The sequence below is a fragment of the Falco biarmicus genome, chromosome 8 (genome assembly GCF_023638135.1).
Source record: "Falco biarmicus isolate bFalBia1 chromosome 8, bFalBia1.pri, whole genome shotgun sequence".
Lineage (NCBI taxonomy): Eukaryota > Metazoa > Chordata > Aves > Falconiformes > Falconidae > Falco > Falco biarmicus.
This window is the reverse complement of record NC_079295.1, coordinates 40112206-40134155: the sequence shown is the minus strand read 5'-3', so window position 1 is coordinate 40134155 and position 21950 is coordinate 40112206. Positions and strand designations below refer to the sequence as shown.

Here is a 21950-nt window from a genome sequence, read left to right as displayed (position 1 = left end):
CCTTTCACCTCTAGACAGCTGCAATATTAAAATCTGGCTCTTGTCTTAAGGAAATTGAGTTTAATGTCCTTAATTTAGTCCCCAGTCCACATATATCTGTATCACAAGACAATCATACAGTTTGGCTCAACGGACAGCGTCTGCTCAGGAAAGAGGCCCATCCTGGAATGGCGGGGCCATTGCAAGGCAAGTAAGACCTCTACAAAGCACACGTAGCCTGTATAATGCGTGCATGGTACATTCATGCTTGAGAGAGATAATCTTATTTTCATTCCTTTGTTTTTCTGCAATCCTTTGCAAGTAGCATCTGCTTTACCAAAGCAGTCTGCACGCTCCTATATCACAACAGCAGCCAAGTTGGATGAGAACGAATGTGGCTTCTTGGCTTTCTCACTTTTTTTCTTCACCTCTAAGCAGGGGTTAGCCTCAATAAGGAGCAACTTATGGGCCTGATTCAGTACAAGTCAATCCTCTCTGAAGTATGAAGGAAGGCTGCAGGGTTAGGTACTGCATCGATAGATTACATAGCAGAGAAAATATTGGTGGCATGTTTTGGTCCTGGGGATTGATATGTAATGCTCCCGACGCGGGAGTCGACTGCTGAGTAATCTGGAGTCAGAAAGGGGCAGAGCAGTTGTGGTGGGGAAGAAAATGTGAAGGGTATAACAATTAATCATAAAAAAAAATTATATCTTATGTTAGTAAATAATTTTAATTGATGACATCATACCTCCAGCCAGGCTGCCGATTTGAAATCTTCAGGAACGGGTGGGTAGGGACGTAAAGGGGACTTGTTCTCTTAATCTGGAAAATGTCTATGTTGCATGTTTTCTAACACTGGGGGTTTTCTCTGTATCTTTCGTTAAGAATACTTTTTTATGCTTTTGATGGTTTTCTTCTGATCCATTTGCTTACTAACATAAGGAGCATAAAATAGTATGTAGACACTTGAAGAGTATTAGTAGAAATGTCAATGTACTGGGTGCATTTTGGGGTGGAAAGAAGGGTGTGAGATGGAAGATAAATCTGTCAGCTCGAGGCAGAAGCAGCTGATTTGTAAATAACAAAATTGTAGGATTTATTCTTTTTGATGCACAGCACTTTTATTAAAAGAAAATCCCCTGGAAACCTCTGTAAATGGCATGAAACATATAATTAGACTTTTCTCACTCTCTGCTTATTTAAATGCTCTGTAACTTCAGTGGTGATCCAGTAACAACTGATTTTATAGAAACATCTGACAATGAGAACAAATATTTGCAGTGTTTTCAGTGTCTGCTCTATATTTCTCCCTGCTCACCACAAGGCACGAGGGAGAGCTTGCCTGCCTTGTGTGTAGATTAGCACCGCTTTCAAAGCTGCTCCCACTTCTAACCATATCCATTTTCCAGCGCTAGATATCAGGTGTGGCTTTTCATACCTTGATTCTTACCTCTAAAATGCTGCCCCCCAGATTCCAGACACAGACCTCACTGGTAGCTCCTGTCAACCCCAAGATGAGTGCTACCATCAGACAGGCTTGGGCACAGGCAAAGACACCACTGCCTGGCACAGCGGGTGGGTGGGTGGTGAAACAGGAGCGGACCCAGGCTCTCTCCTACCCCAACATCCGAGGCTGTGCTGCAGTTGGGTTTCTTTTCTTTCATCTGGGCTTGCCCATTTCTGCCCTTGCCCTGCTTGCTAGGGAAAGAGGTCCTGCATGTAGAGAGTCATTGGTATAGATGAGCCATAAAGTCATCCAGGCTTGACTTTGCTGCCCTGAACCTGCCCACCAGACCCCACAGCCATCAAAGCAGCCTGCGTAACATACCCTGGGTCATCTCACTGACTTCTGCTTTCACTCTTTGGGCCCAGTTTACATTCCTGGAAAGGCAAATGATGGGTAGGAGGATGCTGTCAGGATGACTGCCACCAAGTTCAACCTCTCCACCCAGGACCAGCCACTCCAGCACTGAGTTCAGTGGTTGCAATGTCCTATTCCGTTCCCCTGTTGGTATCTTCTGGGTAGTGTGGTGGGCCTGTAGGCATCCCTGCTGGCTTCGGTTCTGCCCATGCCACATGCAGAATTAAAGGGTAGATAATGAACATCACTTCCCTAATGTGTGCAGTGTGCTGGATGCATGCAGAGGTCTTTACCTGTGGAGACATGGCTCAGCCAAATTATTGCACAGGAGACAGGGACCCAGAGTTGTAATTCTTGACTCCTGCGTGCCAAGGACATCAGTGCCCACAGCAACCCAGCCCAGGCTGCCAAGATTATTCTGGAGACCATTTTGCCTCCCAGAATCTTGGAAATCACACCCATTCATAGCCTTCCTGTGGTAAGCCCACTGGCAGGTGGACCCACTGGGGGAACATAGAACAGTATTGCCATATTTTTCCTCAATACATTTTTTGCACCCATTTCCAACCTGTCAGAACAAGGGAAAAGAACACAGTCAATATAGTAATTCTGATTTTAAAATAGAAAGATAAAAATAGCCATTTTTAGAGGGTTTCAGGTTGAAGGTTGCTTGTCAGAATCCAAGAAGAGAGCAGCAGTTGTTCTGACACTGCGGTTTTCACATCCTTGTCAGAGATTTGAAGCAGGATAGCTGATGTGTGTTAAAAAAGGATGGTAAGGTTTAAAATAGTTTAGATGCTGCCTGAAGCAAGTTTTGAGGGATATAGTAAGAAGCATTGGTAGGAGTGTACATGCACCTAACACCATCCATATGGGGAAATTACTTGTTCAAACACCAATACCTTTAACGCAACGTTGACCTGGAACACCACAAAGCAAATGACCCAGAGAGGCATCAAGAAATTTCCCAAGAAATGATGTCAAAACAGAAATGGGGGAGGGAGGGAGAAGCTGGAGAAAACTTTCATGGCAAGAAAAAAAATTTAAAAACACCTCTCTTTTGTTTTTGACAGCTCTAATAACCCAGAGTCTAAGATTTGGGCTTGGAAAGGGGCCAGTTGGCCAAGCCTGCATCCACAGATGAGCTGAGATGATGCTGATAGTTGGAGGAAAGCAAACAGAAGAACCAGCAAGTCCAATGCCACCCCTGGTGAAAGGGATGTCTGCTAGTTCACGGGCAAATCTGCAGTTTAGGTGTGCAACAGTGGCTGGGACATGTGCCTCTGCTTCTCTTGGTATCTAATACAGCCAGCAGTTTTCCAGATACTGGAAATTTCTTTGATACATGGAATTTCTTTGAAAGCTATCCTGCAGTACCTAATTGTTTCAAATCATTTGGGCTTTTCTGAATATCTTTGTAACCCTGTGTTTCTGTAGATTTTAAAATATACAGTCTGAAGTTGCAAAAAGAAGAAAATGTTTTCCTGGGGTGGCAATAAGAAATAATCGGGGCAATCATGACTCTGAAACGTCGGGATGGCCATCAAAATGTGACCTTGGCACCCAGGTTCTCTGCTGGTAATTTCACCTGTATTAGTTTAATCAGTAGCCAGTAGGAAAGATAGTGAGACACTAAGAAAGCCAGGGAAAAGTAAATTTGATCTAGTCCCAAATAGGTAGAACAGGAGCTACTCTGTAATTATATAATGTATATTCACCATTCAGCCTGGTTAAAACAAAAGTAAAAACTTCTATTTTCACATTAATAAACCCACCACAAAGCTATCCATCAGCCTCACAAAGGCACAACAGCTTCTGAGGGGCTTTGGCTGACATTCTCAGTGCCAGATGCCTTTGCCCCAGTGTTGCTGCTGCTGCTGCCCACAGCTTGGGGGGGACCCCAACCCCAAAAGAGATGCCTCTCTTTGCAAAGTGAGGGTGCATCTCGGGGATGTTTGCTTGCTCTTCTACTTCTAGAACCAAAAAGCAGAGGTTTAACCCCAATTCCCACCTCGCCCTTTTGCAAAGGGCCTGCTGCTGTTGCCACCACAAAGGGATGGCAGGTCTGAACATGGGGCACAGAGCTGCGCCCTCTGTGCTGCATATATTCCTCAAGTTTACTGCTCTTGCTATGACAAATTCAACCCCCCCTAGGAAAAAAAATATCTGTTATCACTGAGCATATGCAACTGCTAAAGATCCTATTCAATATAACTTCAGCCTGTTCCGAGAACTACATTTCACAGTTTCTTTATACAGTATCTGTCTGTCAGATATTGCCCACTAGATTACCATAGTCTATATAATAGTACCACCGTAAAAAAAACAATAAATAAAAGTACCTTTGGGGCATATTTTTTACTACCCGGTGTGGAAAAGAAAAAAAGAGAGATTAACAGGTTTTATTTTAATTTTACATTTCACATCTACACTATCTTCCCTATATAAATGGCACTAAGCAAATTTAAACACTACCATGTACTTGTGGATCATTTTGCTGTCATTTCTTTAATCTACTAAACAGAAATAGTACTGCATGAATTTAAGGTATTTCTAGAGTATCTGCTGCCCCAGTTCCTCAGTACGACAGCAAGCCAATAGCCTAAACTCAGAATATCAGGTCCCACTGTACATTTAAATGTGCTACTAAATAAAAATTCTTAAAAGCTTTCATTTCTCAATAAATCCAATTCAGACCTGGCATAAGCGAACACAACTCCTTTTGTCCCAGTCGGGCAGCATTACTACAATAATTAACCAGTGGTCAGAGGCAGTGGAGCAGAGACTAGTCCTTTAATTGCGTTGGGGTTTTTTATTTTTTTTGGTACCTTTCGGGTTACGGTTTTGTCCAGCTGCCCCTTCCTCCTTTCTGTTCCCCATCGGGCTGAGCTGTGCTCATACCAGCCTAGCGCTGAGCAGGGTTGCACAACAAGCCCTATTACTTGCACCTATTTGCTGACCAACTTACAACTGATCTGCAACTCATGTTGTTTCTTTATTGCCGCCAGCTATAAGCAAGGCGGGGTCTTGAAGGCTATGATTTAGGTATATTAAATTATAACAAGGAAATACTGATGTGGTCTCACTGGGACGACATGGTAAAAATTTATAGAAAAAGTCCTCGATATTTTAAACACCTCAAACTGAAGCAACCTTTGGTCTTCTCGCTAAGTGTCATACAAACAAGAAGGGAAAGCTGTGTATCTGAGATATTTCTTTATGGTTTCCTAGCTCAACCCCAGATGGTTTTAAGTAACGTGTATGTATTGCAGGAGACCATCCCAGTGTATTAAGAAAACAAGGCCTAAATATGTTCATATCCAGAAGATTCACAGTCTTATTAATGCATGTATGACACACATAGATTATTAACAGCTTCATAACTAGATAGAAACTTACATTTCAATAAACATACTTTTACAACCGCAAAGAAAAAGTTTTGCATTAGGATATTACTTCATGTCTTTGTCCTGGGAGAATGCAACTAAAGAAACCACATTTAAAATCAGACATTAGATATGCAAATATGTGTTCAGATCAGAGATACGAAAATTATTCAAATGATTAATTATTCATCATAAAAATGTCAATTAATAATTCTGAAGCATAATAGGCATCTTTCTAATGCATCTTTATTTTTCAAGCCTAAATACTGTTGAATCTGTGTTCAATTGCATTCTAACAAGTTTTTAAAAATTCAACAAAGTAAACAACCAACTATAAACAAAAGTGAGCAGTGAATTTTAATCACTGCCAACTGAGCCAAGAAATGTGTCCGAACTTCAGCACCAATCCCAGAAGAGAAGGAGAACCCTCTACACCTCACAGTGCGGGAGAGCAGACAGAGGATGCTCGCCCACTGACCCGCTGCCAACTCCCCCAGCCCCCCGAGCCGCTCACTGCTTGCCCTGAGCAGCAGGTTTGGGTCCTGTGGATGCTGTTCTCCTACCACAGACAGACAGATGTTGTGGACAGGAGATGAGCAGCTCTAGGCCATCAGAAGCAACTTTCTAAATGACAAAATTAACAAAAAGGTATGACGGAGATTCACTTTTAACGTGCAGGGACTCAAACAAGATTAGATATTACAGTGATCTGCTTGTTAGAAATGCCCAGGGATAGATAAATTAAAGCCAGACAATCTTTTCCCTTGCTTTTGGCTCGTATCCTATCCCTACATGGGTTTTCCACAGAGGAACTTGAAAACTTTGGGAATGTTGATTCAAAAGGTTTCTTCCCAAATATCTCATCAGTGGGTGGGGGGAGAGTCACTCCCTGACCCTTTCTTCCTCTCCTCCGTGCTTTCTTCCTCCATGTGGAAATAGAGGGAAAAAAGACTTTGCTCTCTAAATCCATTCATAGGGACACCTGCATTAAGGAAAAGTATCCAGCAGCATCTTGGGGCCACATGGGGCTTTCCCCAGTCAGAAAAATTACTCCAGCCTGTCTTATCTTCCACCACCACAGGTGACTGCAGAAAATAATCCCACCACCACCTCTGCCTCCAGCATTTTCTGTTTGTTTGTTTAGGTTTGGGATTTTTGTGCAACCTCCTAATTTCTGCCCAAAGCGAGGGCAGCTTCTGCGCCCCAGAGATGTGCGTGGGAGAAGCAGCCAGCACCCCCGGGGACCCCCAGTCCTGCAGCAGCCACTCCCCAGTGGAGCAGGGCTGCGGGGAAGGATGCTCTCAAGTGGGCACATAGCGTCTGGGTCCCCCAGCATGGGGGAGAGGGTTAATGACTAATGCAGGGAGGGTTCCACACTTTGGGGAAAATATTGGAGAGCCCTGGCTATGAAGGGCCCAAAGCAAAAGCCTCAGAGCAACTAACATGGTTTTAGAGGTGTTAAACCTCGGTCTTCACCAGCCTCTGAAAGGTATTAGTCAAAAGATATCAGCTAGAGCATCTTTGCTACTATACCCCCGATTTTCCTCCTTCCATGTGGGCAAGAAAACATTCTCCCCATTACTCATCCTGTGCCTGGGAAAAAGCAAACACACCAAAATAAATAAGGCCGTGAATCACCCACTAGCCTGTGTCACCATGTCTCCACAAAGCCACGACGGCAGAAGGCCGAGGTCCTCCAGGGCCTGTGCCCTACATCCCCCCTTGGCTGCTGGTTCCCTGCCCTGCCCATCACACCCAGGTACCCCAGGGTCTCAGGGGTCTCTCCCTGCAGAGACCCTCTCTCATGGTATTAAGCCCCCAGCAGCAGGGTTTGCCCCTGGCTGGCCCTACAGCCCCAGATGGGGTTGGGGGGCTGTGGGGTTATATCCAACGGGGTCAGCTGCAGGGGGTCATCTCCACTATGATGGGTTTTGGTGGACAAACCCTGGGAGTAGGAGGAGGCAGCTGGCATCACCCATGGCATCGCTCAGGCAGGTTTGCATCAGGACCACCCAGCTGCCCCCATCTCACCTCTCTGCATTTCCACACAGGAAAACTTGAGGAAAAGAGGGAAAACCTGCACCCGGAGAACTACCCTTAAAGCCACCTCCAAGCCATGGCACTGGGTGCCTTATGCAAGGAGAGAGCTGGGGCTTGTGAGAATATTTTGAGTCTGTTTGTTTTTACAGTGATGGGGTGTGGGGGGGACCATATCTGCAGAAGTTTCACACAGAGCGAGGCACAGGCTCTGCATGGGGATGCTAAGGGTGAAGGGGCTGGGAGCTGGGCTGCCAGCACCACCCCAATAAAGGCAGGATCAATAGTCTGTCATTATTTCCATTTCCTAAAGACGCTGCACGCCCGTGATTAGTTCAGAGCTGGGCAGGAAATCATCGCCTGGATTAAGGTTAAATTCCATCTCAGAAGGGCTTAGCTGACTGCTAAGTGTTTATGTCCAACCTCCAAAAATTTAAAAAATAATAATAAACAAAAACAATACATGCCCCACATACCACTTTAAAATAACACCTAATAAGGTTGGGTGTTATGCCACTCCTGCGAAGATCAGAGCAGTTTATCGCTCTGATGCAAGCCCTGCTGAGGCGCTTCAGAGCTGGAGGAACTGTGAGATTGAGGGTTGAAAGAACAGTCTACAAAATTATGAATAGGGATTATCTGACAATACCAACATGTTCCTTAAAGCCCTTGAGCATCATCACACGGTCTGAGGGTTTGTTTTTTAGTGTGTCTGCAGATATATATTTGAATGATATAACATCGGCAGCACTCCTGCCTATTGCAGGTTAGGCTGCAGCTTCTCTTAATCTCCGGTTCATCCTCTCGGTTTGTAATCTGGAAATGTTTGAACAATATGTAAGGCGTTTGTAATGGGATTAATTTATTTTGAGAACTTGATGGTTGTTTTCTGTTTTTTTCTTTTTCTCATATAAAACATGGGTGACTGGAAATCGAGCAAGTCAGTAATTAGCATTCACTTTTTTCTTTTTCTTTCTTTTTATCATATGCATCTAAATTCAGTTTAGCTCTTTAAGGAATTGCCAGGCTGCCCTTGATTTATAGGCAGTGTCTCCTGGATCTGAGAGGTTCTAATTCAAATTAATAATACTTGAATCTGGTTTCGGGATATTTGCACTGTGCTATATATTTCATTAAGATATCATCACTCTCTGTGTGTGTGTGTGTATGATACATCTCTGTGTATACAGGTATATATTTAGGCATGGACAGGTCATGAATCCTGCAAGAAAATAGCGTTGGTATTTAGCAAATAGCGGTAAGAGAACTTTTGGCAAAGCCCAGCTAACCCATACTGGGGGAAAAATATAAATATAAATAAGAATGATAATAAAAAAAAATAATAAAAATAGAAAACCTTGTTCCCACTTTTGCATAATTACAGATTTCGGCAGCAGCAGCCCGCCAGGTCTGCAGGCAGATTTGCTTTAAGCCGCTCGGTGGCTGATAGCCCTGGCAGACCCTCCTGCCGGAGAAGCCGGGCTGGCCGGGCCCCGCGCAGGCAGGGCACAGGCAGCGCGCAGGCAGGGCGCAGGCAGGGCGCAGCCTCTCCCCCCCCCCCCCCCCGGCTCCGCCTGCCGCGCACGGCCCTGCAGCGGGGGGCTTGACCGGGGGGGGGGGGGGGGGGGGCAGCCGGGGCGGAGGCGGGGGGTGTCGTCGGCCATTCCTTCGGCACCCCCGCCCCTCAGCCGGGGGGCTTTGGGTGCCCCCCGCGCCCGGGTGCGCTGCTGCCCCCCGCCCCGCGCCGGGCACCCACCCGCGTCCAACCAACAGATGACAAACCAACCCAAATCCCAAGCAAATCTCGGTGAGCTGCGAGGACACATTGCGGGGGGGAGGGGGGGAGAGGGGGGGTCCCCTGCCCTCCTTGGCGTTGCCCAGTCACCAGGATGGTGGTCGCTGAGCGGGACCAGTTTGGAGCGCAGCCGCCAGTGCCCGCTGCTCGCCTCCCAGCCCTTGCGTGAGGCGCACAGTCACCGCGCAGTTCAGGCGCAGTTTATCGCTGCATGGAAGTAAAAGTGTGGTGTGGGATCAGCGGAGCGTTCCGTTCGGTTTTCTGCAGGGGAGGGGGCAGAAAAAAAAAAAAAAAAAGTGCTGTAATAGATGCAACTCTTGTTGGGGGGGGGGGGGGGGGCGCGGTAGCAGCTATTTAACACAGCCCTTTGGGCAGCTCCACGTTTACCTTCAGAAGGGAGCGGAGGAGCAGGCGAGATGTGAAGTTTTGCCTTTGCATTGAAATTATTTCGAGATCTTTTCGAGGAAGAGAAGGGCTGTGGGCTGTGCTGGGAGTTGGGCACGAGCGGATGGAGGCTCAGCCATCTCAACCCCCTTCGCAGATAAACGCCTTCGCTCAGCATCCCCTGCTCGGGCTGCCTTGACTTACTTCGATATTAGTTCTCAGTTACGTGCGGTGTAAACCAGCTTTTTGATTAACAAAACAGCAGAGCATTGGTTAAGAACACTTAAACTTCAAAAAAAAAAAAAATCCCCCTGGGAAGTGGGCTCTGAATTGGTTAATAATGTGCAGTACTTGCTAAATTGCTGACTTCCAGATGTGGAAAATATCTTTCTTGTTTAGGACCTACGTAACCTGATTGGATTACGACAGAAGCGTCACATTGGAAGGCTTTTGAGTGATGATTTAATTAACCATACAGTAGAAAGCTGTATTTGCCAGGAAACCCCTTCCATATTTGCATAACCAATCCCTTCAGTGCAAAGGTGGAGTCTGGGTTTCTTTTTTTTTTTTTCCTTTCCTTTTTTTTTTCTATATGTAATTTTATTTTAATTTTAATACTTGAAAAAGGTGAAAAACTTGTAACCTCCCTGAAGTTCAGTCCCACGCGTTACTGCTCCGCGCTGTCTCTCTGCCCATCCAGCTACTTCCAAGGGAGAGCAGCGCCAGGAAGAGCCCATCTCACCCCTGATCCGTATCTGTGAACAAAACAGATAGACTGTAAGATCTCAACACGGTTGTGGGCTTGTTTCTTTTTTTGTTTGTTTGTTTTTGGTGGTGTTTTTGGTTGTTGGTTTTTTTTTTTCCACCAGATTTAGCTGACTATTCAAATAACCTGGATGAGTGCTGAAATGAAAGGCGGGGGGGGGGGGGGGGGGGCTGGGGGGGTGGTGGTGGTGGAAATGTCCCAAAAGAAACGCGTTAAGGATAAAAATAAAACAGCACCAAAACGAGCAGGAGTCAGCAGAGCTTATTGGCAGTGCCCGAACAGAGTTTAGTTTCTAGGCATTATGTTAGGGGTAAGTTTTCCCCTCCGCAAGAGGCGAGAGCTCCGAGAGGGGCTGGGAACCGGGACGGTGCGGGGGCGCAGGATGCGGCCCCCACCCCGGCTCAGCGGGCGGGCGAGCGAGGCGGCGGGGATCCCGCCAGAGGGGCGGGGGGGGCAGGGATCCCGCCCGGGGATGGGGGGGGGCCGGCAGCGATCCAGCCTGGGGGCAGGGGATCCGGAGGATCCTGCTGGTTGCGGGGGGGTGTGGGGGGTGTGGGGGCGCCGGCACAGATCTCGCCCTGGGGGCGGGGGATTCCGCCTGGGGGAGGAAAGGCGATGCAGGCGGGGGGACGGGGGGACGGGGGGGCAAGACACGCACCGGGGAGAGGGGGTGTAGGAGGGCAGAAGATGCAGCAGGGGGGCGGGGGGGGGGGGGGGGGGGGGGCGCAAGGCTGCAGCCCGGGGGGAGAGGGGATGCGCTCGGGGGGGGCAGAGGATGCAGCCGGGCAGGGAGGGGGGGGCAAGGCTGCAGCCACTGGGCAGGGGATGCAGCCCCCGGGGGGAGAGGGATGCGATGCCGGGGCGCGGGGGAGTTTCCGCGGGGCGCCGCGGCGGGGTGAAGGCGGCGGGCGCGGAGCGGCGCGGAGCGGCGGGGCGGGGGGCGGGCGCGGGGCGGGGGGCGGGCGGGAGGAGGTGGAATTGCATTTCTGCCGCTAAAGCGTTCGCGGAGACTTCAAGGTATAATCTATCCCAGATCCTTTCCCAGAGAGAAACTTGGCGATCACGTTTCCACATGATGCTCACGTTTGGTGCTCTTCAATTATCCCTCCCCACAAAGATAGGTGGGCGTGTGTTTCAGGGTCTCTCCTCTCGCTCCTACAGAAAAGAAAAAGAAAAAAATGTCATTAGAAGAGGCGTAACACGTCAGTCCGTCCCCAGGTTTGTGTTTCCTGGAGTGGCAGAAAGAGATCAGTCCTAACCTGCCCCAGCAGGAATAACGGTCCTTCCGACAACTCTTTGCAAGGCTTTTTACAATTTCTTCAGGAGCTGCATCTCCCTTCACCTTTTCTCCTCCACTTCGCGGCTTCTTCATGCTTTTTCTTCTCACCATTTCTGGCCAAAACTACAAACAAGACTTCGCAGGTAGGTTCGGAATTTAATTCGATTTTTCCCCCCCTTTTTTTTTTCCTCCCCTTCTCTTTTCTCACACCACCTCACGCACTAGCGGGTTTATTTAATTTCGATAAATTTTATATTTTTAAGCGTGTTGGCTTCTTTCTGGCTTGTTTATACTTGGGGCGAAAAACCTCCCTTTTTTTTTTCTTTTTTTTTTTTTTTCAACCGAAACCTGATGTCACTTCGTTACCGCTCCGGGAAGGGGTGAGCAGCTTCGGGGCTCTCGGGGCTGTGCCAACCACCACCCCTGCTCCCCTTACCTGTCAGCCAGGTACGGGAGGTACCTTTTACAACGCAGCAGCAAAAGTTTTAGTGCTAGGAATGGACTTCGTCCTCCTAAAAAAAAAAAAAAAAAAAAAAAAAACAACAGAAAAAAGCGTCCCAAACCAAAAAACAACAAACCCCAACACCCACCCACCCCCCCCAAAAAAAAAAAAGCCCAACATCCCTCCAACCACCTCCTGCTCTTTTTATTTCAGGTTTCACATCTTAGCTCTGAAAGTTTGCGGGTACCTGTTAATGCTTTACACGCCCTGAGCCTGCAAGAGCCAGCCCGGCCGGGCACCGCTGGAGCTCCAGCCCCGGGCAGGGCTCGCCGGCAAAGGATGTGTTTCCCCAAACAGAAAGTTTGCTGTTTTGTCTGCTTAGTTAGTTTCATTTCTTTATTTTATTTTATGAAGCTGAGTGAAGTAACACCTTAGCTTCTGGGATCCTAAAGCAAGAAGTGAAAGTACTGACTGGAACTTAAAAGTCGTTTACCAAAAAGCAAAACAGAAAAAAAATCTATATATTTCAAAAAGCTAGTCGGTCCTCTGGGAAGCAAAGTCTTGTCGAGATCTGCAGGTTTAAAATTATTGACAACTTTTTGCGGGAGGCTGAAGATCAGGGAAGGTGGTGAAACGCTTTTTAAAACAATTCACCATTGGTGGTTTTGCATTAAAACGCCAATTGCCGAGGCAGGCTGAGGGTCCGGGCTTGCCTCGGTTCCTCGACTCCCCTCTCCGCTGCATCTTCTGGTGGGTCTGCCACGGTGATGCCACCATTGCCCACTCCAGGATCGGGAATAGCTGGCAAATACTAAAGTTTCTAGCACAATTCTCAGCCTCTTCCTTCCTCAGCCACACACATCCCCATCCCCAGAGCCACCAATTCACTCTGTCCAGGCAGAATCCCAAGCAGGAGAGTGTGAGGGGAACACGTTGACCCCGCACACACTCTCTCAATATTCCCATCTTCTTACCTGCTCTGCGATTTATTTTTTTTAATTATTATTTTTTTTAAGCCAAGCACGTTTTATAACTGCAAACGCCTGAGAAGAGAGTTCAGGCAGAATAAAAAGACCTAGCAGCAGCACACTTCACTCCTCAGCCCTGATGTGAAGCTCCAGCAAGTAAAAAGACAGAAAGGAGGGGGGGGGGGAGAAAAAAGGGAATTAATTTTTTTTTCAATACCCCACTTTGCTGCAAAGAAAAAATAAAACCTAAAATTGTTGAGTCAGGGAATAATTTTTTAGGTTTTGTATAAAACTCCCAGTACAGGAGAAGACAATAGATGCGAAGGAGAGGGGGGATCCTTCTCAGGAGAGCAAGGGTTAATTGCCCTTGTTTTACAGTTTGCATCTGTTACATCTTTTATAGCCCCCTGTTTAAACTAATCCTCAAGTCAAAGCATCTTTAAAGCTACAGCATCTTCTTCGAGATGGACTGAGTTTCAGGAGCGTTCTTGCAGCAAACCAAATGCCCTCTCCTTTTGACAGATAGAGTCTCCTGCACAGCCCGAGCACACAGGCACACACAGTAGGTCCAAAAGTTTACAAGGTTAAAGAGAAATGGGGGGGGGGGGGGGCGGGGGGGGCGGGGGGGGGGCGGAGGGGGGGAAGGAAAAAAAATAACTGAAAGGTTGAAAACTCTGACAGCGGTAGTTTTGATTTCTGTTTCTTTTCTGGGAAAAAAAAAAAAAAAAAAACAGGACACTCTGAAGCTTTGTTTAACTAAGGGGCAGGGGAAACCCTGAATATTGTCAAACTGACTAAAAAGGTGACAGAGGTTTATAATTACAGTGCTCGTTGTTAGGGGGAGGGGAGGTCTCCGTGCTGTGCTTTACCCCAAAAGGACGGGGGAGAGCCATGTTTCCCTCTCCTCTTATCACTTTGCTGGAGTGCACTTGGGGGGGGGGGGATAGGAATAGGATAGGATAGATAAATAAATAAATAAATAAATAAAGGCAGGAGGAGAAGGAGAGAAGGCTAGCGTTTCGTGTGAAAAAGAAGTTCTAATGTCAAATTAAAGTTCTTTTAGGAGGAAACGGTCCGCCTAGCATTGAGTCAAACAGCCTACTGTAAAAGCTGTGCATTCCCTCATACGGTCATGAGTTATGACTCATTTGAGATGTAATTCTTGTCTCTCTCTCTGATCTGCTTTGCTGGTGCAACACACACGCACACGCACACACGCGCGGAGAGGGAGAGAGGGGCACACGCGCGCGCGCGCCCGCACACCCGCGCACACACACGCACACACCCGCGCGCACAAGGCAGAGCTCCCCCCCCCCCCCCGCACACACACACACGCAACACAACAGCCCCCAAATAAATAATTAAATAAACAGAGGAGGAAAATCTGCCCGGCTGGGGAGAGAGAGAGAGAGGGGGGGGGAAGACCCGCTCCGTCTGCGTCCCACCTCCCCGGCACGGCGCGGCTCGCCGTGTGCGTGGATGGGTTCTTTTTCGGGTGCAAATTCGGGTCCCCGTTGGCGCCCTGCATTTAAATGGGATATACCAATGCCCACATTGTTGCTGTGTTTGGTTGTTACATAGAGCCTGCGTGCTGCTGAATCAGGGAGTCGAGTCCATGCGAACTGCCATCTGATCCACTCTTATCAATGAAGCAGCAGATCATGGCGGATGGCCCCAGGTGTAAGAGGCGAAAACAAGCCAACCCCCGCAGGAAAAACGGTAAGCGGCCCCCCCAAGCAAACTTTTTCCGGCCGGCTCCGCCGCGGCGAGGGGGGGGGAAAGCGGCCGCAGGACGGGGAGCGCCGTGGGGGGGACGGGGACGGCGCCCGCCTGGGCGGCAGCGGCGGCAGCGCCCGCCCGGGGCTCGCCAGCCCTGCGCGGCAGCGGGGCCGTCCCGCGGAGGCTGCGCGGGCCGCGGGGCGCCGGCGGAGCGCTGCAGGGGGCTGGTGTGTGTGTGTGTGAGGGCGGTGTGTGTATGGGGGGGGGGGGGGGGCAGTGCAGCACCGCCGAGCCCCAAAGTTTGTTGCGCGGGCGCGGAGCGGGCGGGCCGGTGGCCCGGCGCGGCGGGGCGGTGGCGGCCCGGGTCCCGGTCATCGGGGAGCGGAGAGGTGCGGAGCTGGGCGGCGGGAGGCGCGGAGCGGAGCGGAGAGGAGCGGAGCGGAGCGGGGCGGGAGGGCGGCCGGCCCCGCTGCCGGCCCTGGGAAAAAAAAAAAAAAAACGGCAGCGTGAGAACCCCGAGGCAGGCTGGCACCGAGTTAGCGGCTCTCTCTTTTTTTATTGTTAGAGACTCGAAAATGAAACTTCCTCCTCCCTAATAATTAATAATACTAATGAGTTCGGTGCCCGATTGTCCATAGCTGCCCTCTGCCCGGCTCCGCCGGCCGCGGAGGGCCGGGGCGCAGTGGGACGCGGTGTTCTGGGCTCATTCCACATTTGGCAGCTTTCACTGGTGCGGGTCTCTCTTTTCTCCGTCTCTCCCCGTCCCTCCCTTAGTTTCCTCCTTTCTCCTCCGGCTGATAGACTCTCCCCCAGCGCCAGCCCCCCCCCCCCCCCCCCCCCCCCCCACCCGCAGCCCCTCGCCTGGCCATCCCGGCCCCACTTTCAACAACTTTCCTCTCTGGAGGAGCCGGAGGAAGAGAGATATTTGTGTGAACCTGAACCCATGCGCTTATAGCCCAGCTACTTCATTTAAGTGGAGAGGTGGAGGTTGGGGGGGGGGGGGGGGGGAGAGAGGAGGAGGAGGGGGGACACACAAACACAACAACAACAACAAAAAACACAAAGACAAGAGAATGTTGATTAGAAACAAATGATCCTGTCCCCCCCCCCTTCCTTCTCTCTAGGTTGTGAGTGTGTGTGTGTGTCTTTTTCTTGTTGTGGTGGAGGCGTCGAGCCATATGGGGGAGTGATAGAGGAATTTTAGTCAGAAACTGTTCGTTATGTTACACTGGCTTTTCCCTTTGTGTTGTCTTTGATCTATTTGCTTGGCTTAGTATTACAAAAAAAAAAACCCAACCAACTAAAATAATATATTCCGAGCAGCTTCCCAAGGATCCGTTCCTTGTTATCTTTTTTTAAAGTCTCTCCCCCTCCACCACCACCCTTTACTCTTGTGTCTGTCATTATTTAAGGTGGTCCTCACAGAGGAGACCTCCCCTTCCCCTCATCTCTGGGTAATTTAGTAGACATTAAAATTACACGTAATGTTTCCCTCTCCTCTCTTGTGTTTCCTCTGTTCTTTTTATTAAATGTTGGTTATTGATTTTCTAAAATCAATGTCTGTTGTGGGGCTTTTTTCCCCTTACAAGTATCTAAAGCACGTTGCTGATCAACTGGATAACAAAAGCTTTGTGTCAAGTAGCCTTTTTTCTTATGTTAAACAGTCATTTTTTGAGAGAAAAAGAGAATGAGATTTAAAGCAACGCATCCAGAAGTGCTCTTTTGCAGTAAAGAATATTCTGAGTGTTTGAGGGGGTTTTATTCTTCTTCTTCAGCCTCCTCGCTTTTTCATACAAGATTATTAGTTTAGCGTGTTAAACTCATCACATGCTCTGTGATGAGGGATGCATCTACGTGTTTGATATTTTCTCAACACGATTTGAGACGGATCCCACACCCCCCAAAGAAAAAAAAAACAAACAACCAAAACCCCCCAAAACCCTGAAAAGCTGGGTGCCTCTGTGTACCCAGGACACCGGGGCTGCAGCCTGGCCGCCCTGATGCTGCAGCCAAGGCTCTGGGGGCACGTCTGGAGCGGGGTGGCACAGATTCGTGTTGCTGCCGTGCAGAAGTGTGTTTGCAGGGAACTGCACTAACTTGGGAAGCCACCACACTTGGGAGTCGAAAGTTTAATTGCGATTTTTAAGGGAACCACGTAAAGAGCCTGCAAACTTCAAGTGTTTGCGCTGGTTAGGCGCAGGGCTAACTTCTCCCTCCGTGCTCTGGCCAAGGCCGGGGCGGGGGGGGGGGGGGGGGCGGGTGGAGAGAATCATTCTCGACTTTCTGCCTGTCCACTCGTTTCTCTTTGTGCTCCCTAATTTGTTTCTTTCATTCATTTCTGCGTGAGAAACGTCCTGCTTCTGAGGAGCAGGTAGACCAGCGAGAGTGGGTTTGATTTGGGTTGATTTTTTTTTTTTTTCATTTTCTCTTTCTCGACAAGCACGTATCCAATGCCTTTCCCATTGGGAATTGCCCAGGATTTATCTGGACTGAGTGGATTTTTCTTCTTTCTTGGATTCGTGGAAAAGATGTTACTTCTGAGCTTGTGTCTTTGCTGATAACACCAGAAACGGTGATGCTTATCGAAATAAGCCAGAAATTCCTTAGAAACGCAGCAGAACCAAAATAAAATTTAAAAGACACGGAAAAAAAAAAAAAAAAAGCTGGTCATCAAGGAAGCTGGGGAAGTGTGAGTGCAATCACATAGAAATTACAGACGGGGACAAAACAGAATAATCCAACTAATGCCTCAGTGGGCTCCACGCCTATGTGCGTGTCTCTGCGTGTGTGCGATGGGCAAGGCTCGGGATTAGGTACCGGGGCTGGATAAAATTACGGCCGAGCTAAACAGGGTAGAAAGGAAGAAAGCTGGGGATTTTCCAAGATAACGGGGTTGATCAGAGCTGCTGGAGTGAAGGAGAGGTGTGCTGGGAGGGGGGGGGGGGGGGGAGCGCTGAGAGAGGCGCTGTGGAAATCAATGAGGGGTGAGCCCCCCCGGGGGAGGGGGGGGCAGGACGGAGGGTGGGAAGGTGGGAAGGAGAGGACCCCGAAAGCGGGCCGGGGGGGCGGGAGGTGCGCGGAGCGGCAGCCCAGGAATGCGGCGGGGCTCCGGGAAGTTCAGTCAGATGATTCCCAGCGCCTGACTCACTTCGCGGCACTTTTACTCGGGAGAGAAGTCGCGGCAGAGGATGAGGAGGAGGAGGAAGAGGAGGAGGAGGAGGAAGAGGAGGAGGAGGAGGAGGAGGAGAGGGCAGCTAGCCGCCTTTCTGCACGGGCGCCCCGCGGAGGCGGGGGCTGCGCCGGCGGCCTCAGTGCCGGTGCGGTGCGGAGCGGTGCGGTGCGGAGCGGGGGCCCGGCAGGCACCGCTGTCCGGCCGGCCGAGCGCCCTGCCTGCCCTGCCTCCTCGGATGGGCTGCCTCTCCGCCTTGTTGTGCTTTGGCGTTCCTTGGGTGGGCTTTTATTTCTCAACACCCCCCCTCCTTCCCTTTTCTCTTCCCCTCTCAAAAATAAAACACAAAATTCAAATCCCCAGGAAGGAGGGGAAGGGGGGAGGGGAGAAAGTTGGATCTCATTTACCCCAAAGTTTCAGTAAACAGCTCTCTTTGATTCCTTTGCCATCTCGCTTCCAGTTGTAAAGAAAAGGGAGAAAGTTCAATGCTTTCAGGGCGTCTGATCCGAGGGAGAGCACAGCCCAAACAAGCAGGCACGATTATACTTGCTCAGAGCCTTTCCCAAAAAGACACCCACCCACCCTCCTTTCGGAGATGCTGGGGAAGGGGGAAAAACCACCTTCGCTTCCCATTTGAAAAAAAAAAAAAAAGGGGGGGGGGGGGGCGGAAAAATCCCCACAACCCAGCCTGCCTGCTGCCTTCAGTGAGTGGGAAGTGAGGCTTGTCTTCCCTGCCTGGAGAAGTTTGGAGGTAGCTAGACTGGGGCTGGGGTGCGAGGAGGAAAGCTGCTGGTGGTGAGATCCAGGTGGCAGAAGGCAGAGCGGGCATCTGGGAGCGCTCCTTTTCCCGGGGACCTCTGCAGGGCTGGGAATCCGTTGCGAGGAGATTACTCCGGGAGTTGGGCACTGGCTAGGGAGAACAAATGCGCTACCTCCAGAAAAGCACCTGGAGATAGGTATTAAAAATTAATGCCATACATGCGAGTGACCAGGGCGTCGTGATTACCTAGCTGCATTATCTCGGTGCAGATTCATGTCCAGACTGAGCTGTGACATGGAGCAGAGTAGGTTGCTTTCTGTGTCAAGACTGATCTATTTATTTTATTCCGAGTTTCGAGAAACCCAGCGAATTTGGGGATTAGTGCCTGATTTACTGTTTGCCATTTGTGACCGTTCCGTACTTACTGGCTTTTGCTTATTGCACATGCTTGGCAAGCAAACTTTTGGGGGGATTTCTAATTACTGTAAGAAAATACATTTGATGCCTGGAAAAAGCCATATTTGAAAAGGAAAAAAAATTAACAAGGAAACCATTACAAGTTAATTATCGATAATTGTATGTAGCCAACTGCCCAAGGTAGGGAAAATATGTGGAAGACTGAGATGTAAGGTCTCAGGACGGGCTGGTAATATTCCCCAAGAAAAATGTGCGTCTCCCTTCTGAGTGGAAAGAAGAGTGTTGATTCTTTTACAGCAGCCCCACATTCATTCCAAGAAATAGGAAATTCTTCGCCTCACAACAGTTTTTGGCATCTGCATTATCCCAGTGCTTTTAAGGTGCATTTTCTCCTCTGTGAAAGAGAACTCTTTGTCCTTTTTTTCTCCAAGACCATGGCTTCCCAAGGTAGACACTATTTTGTGCCTGTCACATAGAAAGGGAGTGCAGGTTTGCAGTGCTCACAGACAATTGATTGTCTGCCCTAATGTGTTTCATTTACATGTTTATAACGTCAATAGTGCTGGGGTGTCCACTGTACCATTCATTCCAGCATTCCCACAAGGGTGCAATTGTCTGAATGGCCAAGTCAGACACCTTTTTGATTGCTCTTTAGTTGTCTTTTTAGAATATAGAGAAAAAGGAGAGAAATCTGTGATGCAGAAACACTAGTTGAAAATATTTCAGAATTAAACATCACCATTAAAGCAGATGTGAGCATTAGACAAACAGTATATTTTAACTAAGGTTCCGAAGGTGGAAACAAATTCAGAATAGTGGGGATGGTTACTGCACACGACATCCAGTCCCATCCTTTCATTTTTTTTAGGCTTTTTTAAAATGATTTGTCGTTTTCATTTTCATTTCAGCCCCTGTAAGTGCAGCCACCTCCTAACTCTTTGTATGCTTAACTGTAATTTGCGATTTTTTTGCTATGTATTTACATATCTCTGTTTATGCCAACAGCGTCAGCTAACCACTTGGAAAGTCTATTGAGGGAATATCTAGTCTGTGAGAAGTATAAACTTAAAAAAAAAAAAAGATCCAAATATTTCTTCATCAAGCATTTTTAATGAAAAAAAAACCCCACGACAATGCCTAGACTTTTTCTCGAAGCGGTTTAACTTAAATAGCTGTGTACCAACTTGTTAAGCCTGCAGTTACCGTCCCCTTGTGCTGTGAGCTTTCAGCAAAGTGTGTCTAGGAGTTCCCAAGTCAATAAAAGATCACTTTTTAAGGTGTGCTGCGCTGTTTTGATATGCCACGCTGTCCTTTATCATTTAAGTTGCCTCTGAGGCAGGCAAGAAGCGATTGCTTGTGTCTTGTATCAGGATAAATAAGCCACGCAGCTTATTGAAACTTACGGAGAGAGATACATGCATACATGCGTATGCACCTATGCAGGCGTATATCGTGTATACATAGATGTGGTACGTATAGGTACAACAAGAAATAACGGTTCACATTTCAGACTAGATCATTTCCCCCTAAAAACGATGCTGATCCCAAGAGCTACAATTAATACAAGTTGACCTGTTCCGTCCGTGATCATAAGGGGAAAGAGCACTAAGTCCTGTAGCTTCTGCTCGGGAGGTAAAGCGAGGGAAAACTTTTTTTTCCCTCCCTTCCTCTCTCTATAATTTTTGTTGTAATTTTTTAAAAATGCCTGTTTGTGGAGAGATTTCCTTTATTTTTTTCTTTTTTTTTTTTTCTTTTTTTTTTCTTTTTTTTTTTTTTTTTTTTTTTTGTGCCTAACAGGGAAGACACAGTAGATGCACCGTTAGCTGAACCCCTGACACGGCGGTCTTTTGAATGCCTTAGGTATGATTTCACTTTCGCTCACATCAATGCTGACCTGAATGCCTTTCATATCTGATCCGCTGTGTCTCTCCCAGTAAACATCCCCTGAGGGGAGAACAAAGAAAGGAGCTCTTCTTCTTCTTAATCACAATTCAGCCCATTCACCGCCGGCAGGCTACATTTGCATTCTGCAACAGAAAGCCAAGATGAAAAGAAAAAAAAAAGAGAGTGAGAAGAAGGGGGGAAAAAGCAGAAGGGTGGAGGCTGAGTAAAATAACTTAGGTGTTTGTAGCTGTTTGTTGGGCTTCCCCTAGTTACAAGCCTTATATAGATCCTGCTCTACCCAGCCTTGGCTCTTCTGACAGGCAGATAGTGTTACAAGATGGCATGCCTGTACTATTCATGGCCACTCGCTCTAACACTTGAGGTAGAAAGTGTCAGAGAGGGATCAAATTCTACTCTGAGAAGTCTGTTATAGTTAGGGTCAGGTGTGTGTACTCTCAGCTCTTGACTGCTGCCTATTATTTTGTTTTAATTACTATTGTTGTTTACTCACCATGACCTTGGGGAGCGGGGGTGGCTGGGGGTTAGGCAGGCTTGGCCACCACCGGCGAGCAGCTCAGCGGTGAAAAATCGCCCTTTCCCCAAGATAAAGGGATTTTGTAATATTATGATTTCCCCCCCACACACACCTATGTGCATGTTGCCGTTGGTGCCGGGGGCGGCGGTGTCCCCAGGCTGGCGGCTGCACCGGCCCAAGGGGGAAAAGCAGCGACTCAGCGAATCCTCAGCGGCACCACAACGTGCTCACGGAGGAGGAGGAGGAGGAGAAGGAAGGCGAGAACTGTGGAAGTTTCTGTAGCTGGGTTCCCTCGTGGGGTTTCGCAGTCACGTTCATGTACATTTCCCGGCTGCCCCCCCCCCCCCCCCCCGCCCCTATTCCATCCCTGTCCCCCCGCCTCCAGCTTTGCCTGTTTGTTTGCTCTTCAGAAGCTCTTCTGTGCTTCTAATCAGACAGTTAAAAAAAAATAATGGTGAGGTCTTTGGTCGTAGCCACTTTTTTCTCACCAAGAGAAGGTTTATTTATAACTGGATCCTGCTTACTGAGAAGTATTTAAGCCCTTTCAGGCAGAGCTGTCAAAATTT

At 48.5% G+C, this 21950-nt stretch overlaps 1 protein-coding gene and 1 long non-coding RNA gene across 7 annotated transcripts in view; one reads left to right on the top strand and one right to left on the bottom strand.

Annotated features, from left to right (window-relative positions):
* Positions 1–1593: 1593 nt before the first annotated feature.
* Positions 1594–12900, bottom strand: LOC130153908 (uncharacterized). The gene is made up of 6 exons (XR_008823531.1): positions 12180–12900; positions 11927–12002; positions 11295–11613; positions 9449–10200; positions 1811–9322; positions 1594–1680 (listed from the first exon to the last, which is right to left on the bottom strand). It is a non-coding gene; the product is annotated as an uncharacterized LOC130153908 (long non-coding RNA).
* Positions 11492–21950, top strand: part of ZEB2 (zinc finger E-box binding homeobox 2) — a 115925-nt gene continuing 105466 nt past the window's right edge. For 2 of the 6 annotated variants that reach the window (XM_056349369.1, XM_056349365.1), the window contains exons 1-2: positions 11492–11633; positions 14482–14619. In XM_056349369.1, the coding sequence (XP_056205344.1) occupies positions 14547–14619 (73 nt within the window). In that variant the 5' untranslated portion in view covers positions 11492–11633; positions 14482–14546. Of the gene's footprint in view, positions 11634–13303; positions 13463–14270; positions 14372–14481; positions 14620–20762; positions 20826–21950 lie in introns of those variants that run through there. The other 4 variants (XM_056349366.1, XM_056349367.1, XM_056349368.1 and 1 more) reach the window with 4 other exon arrangements.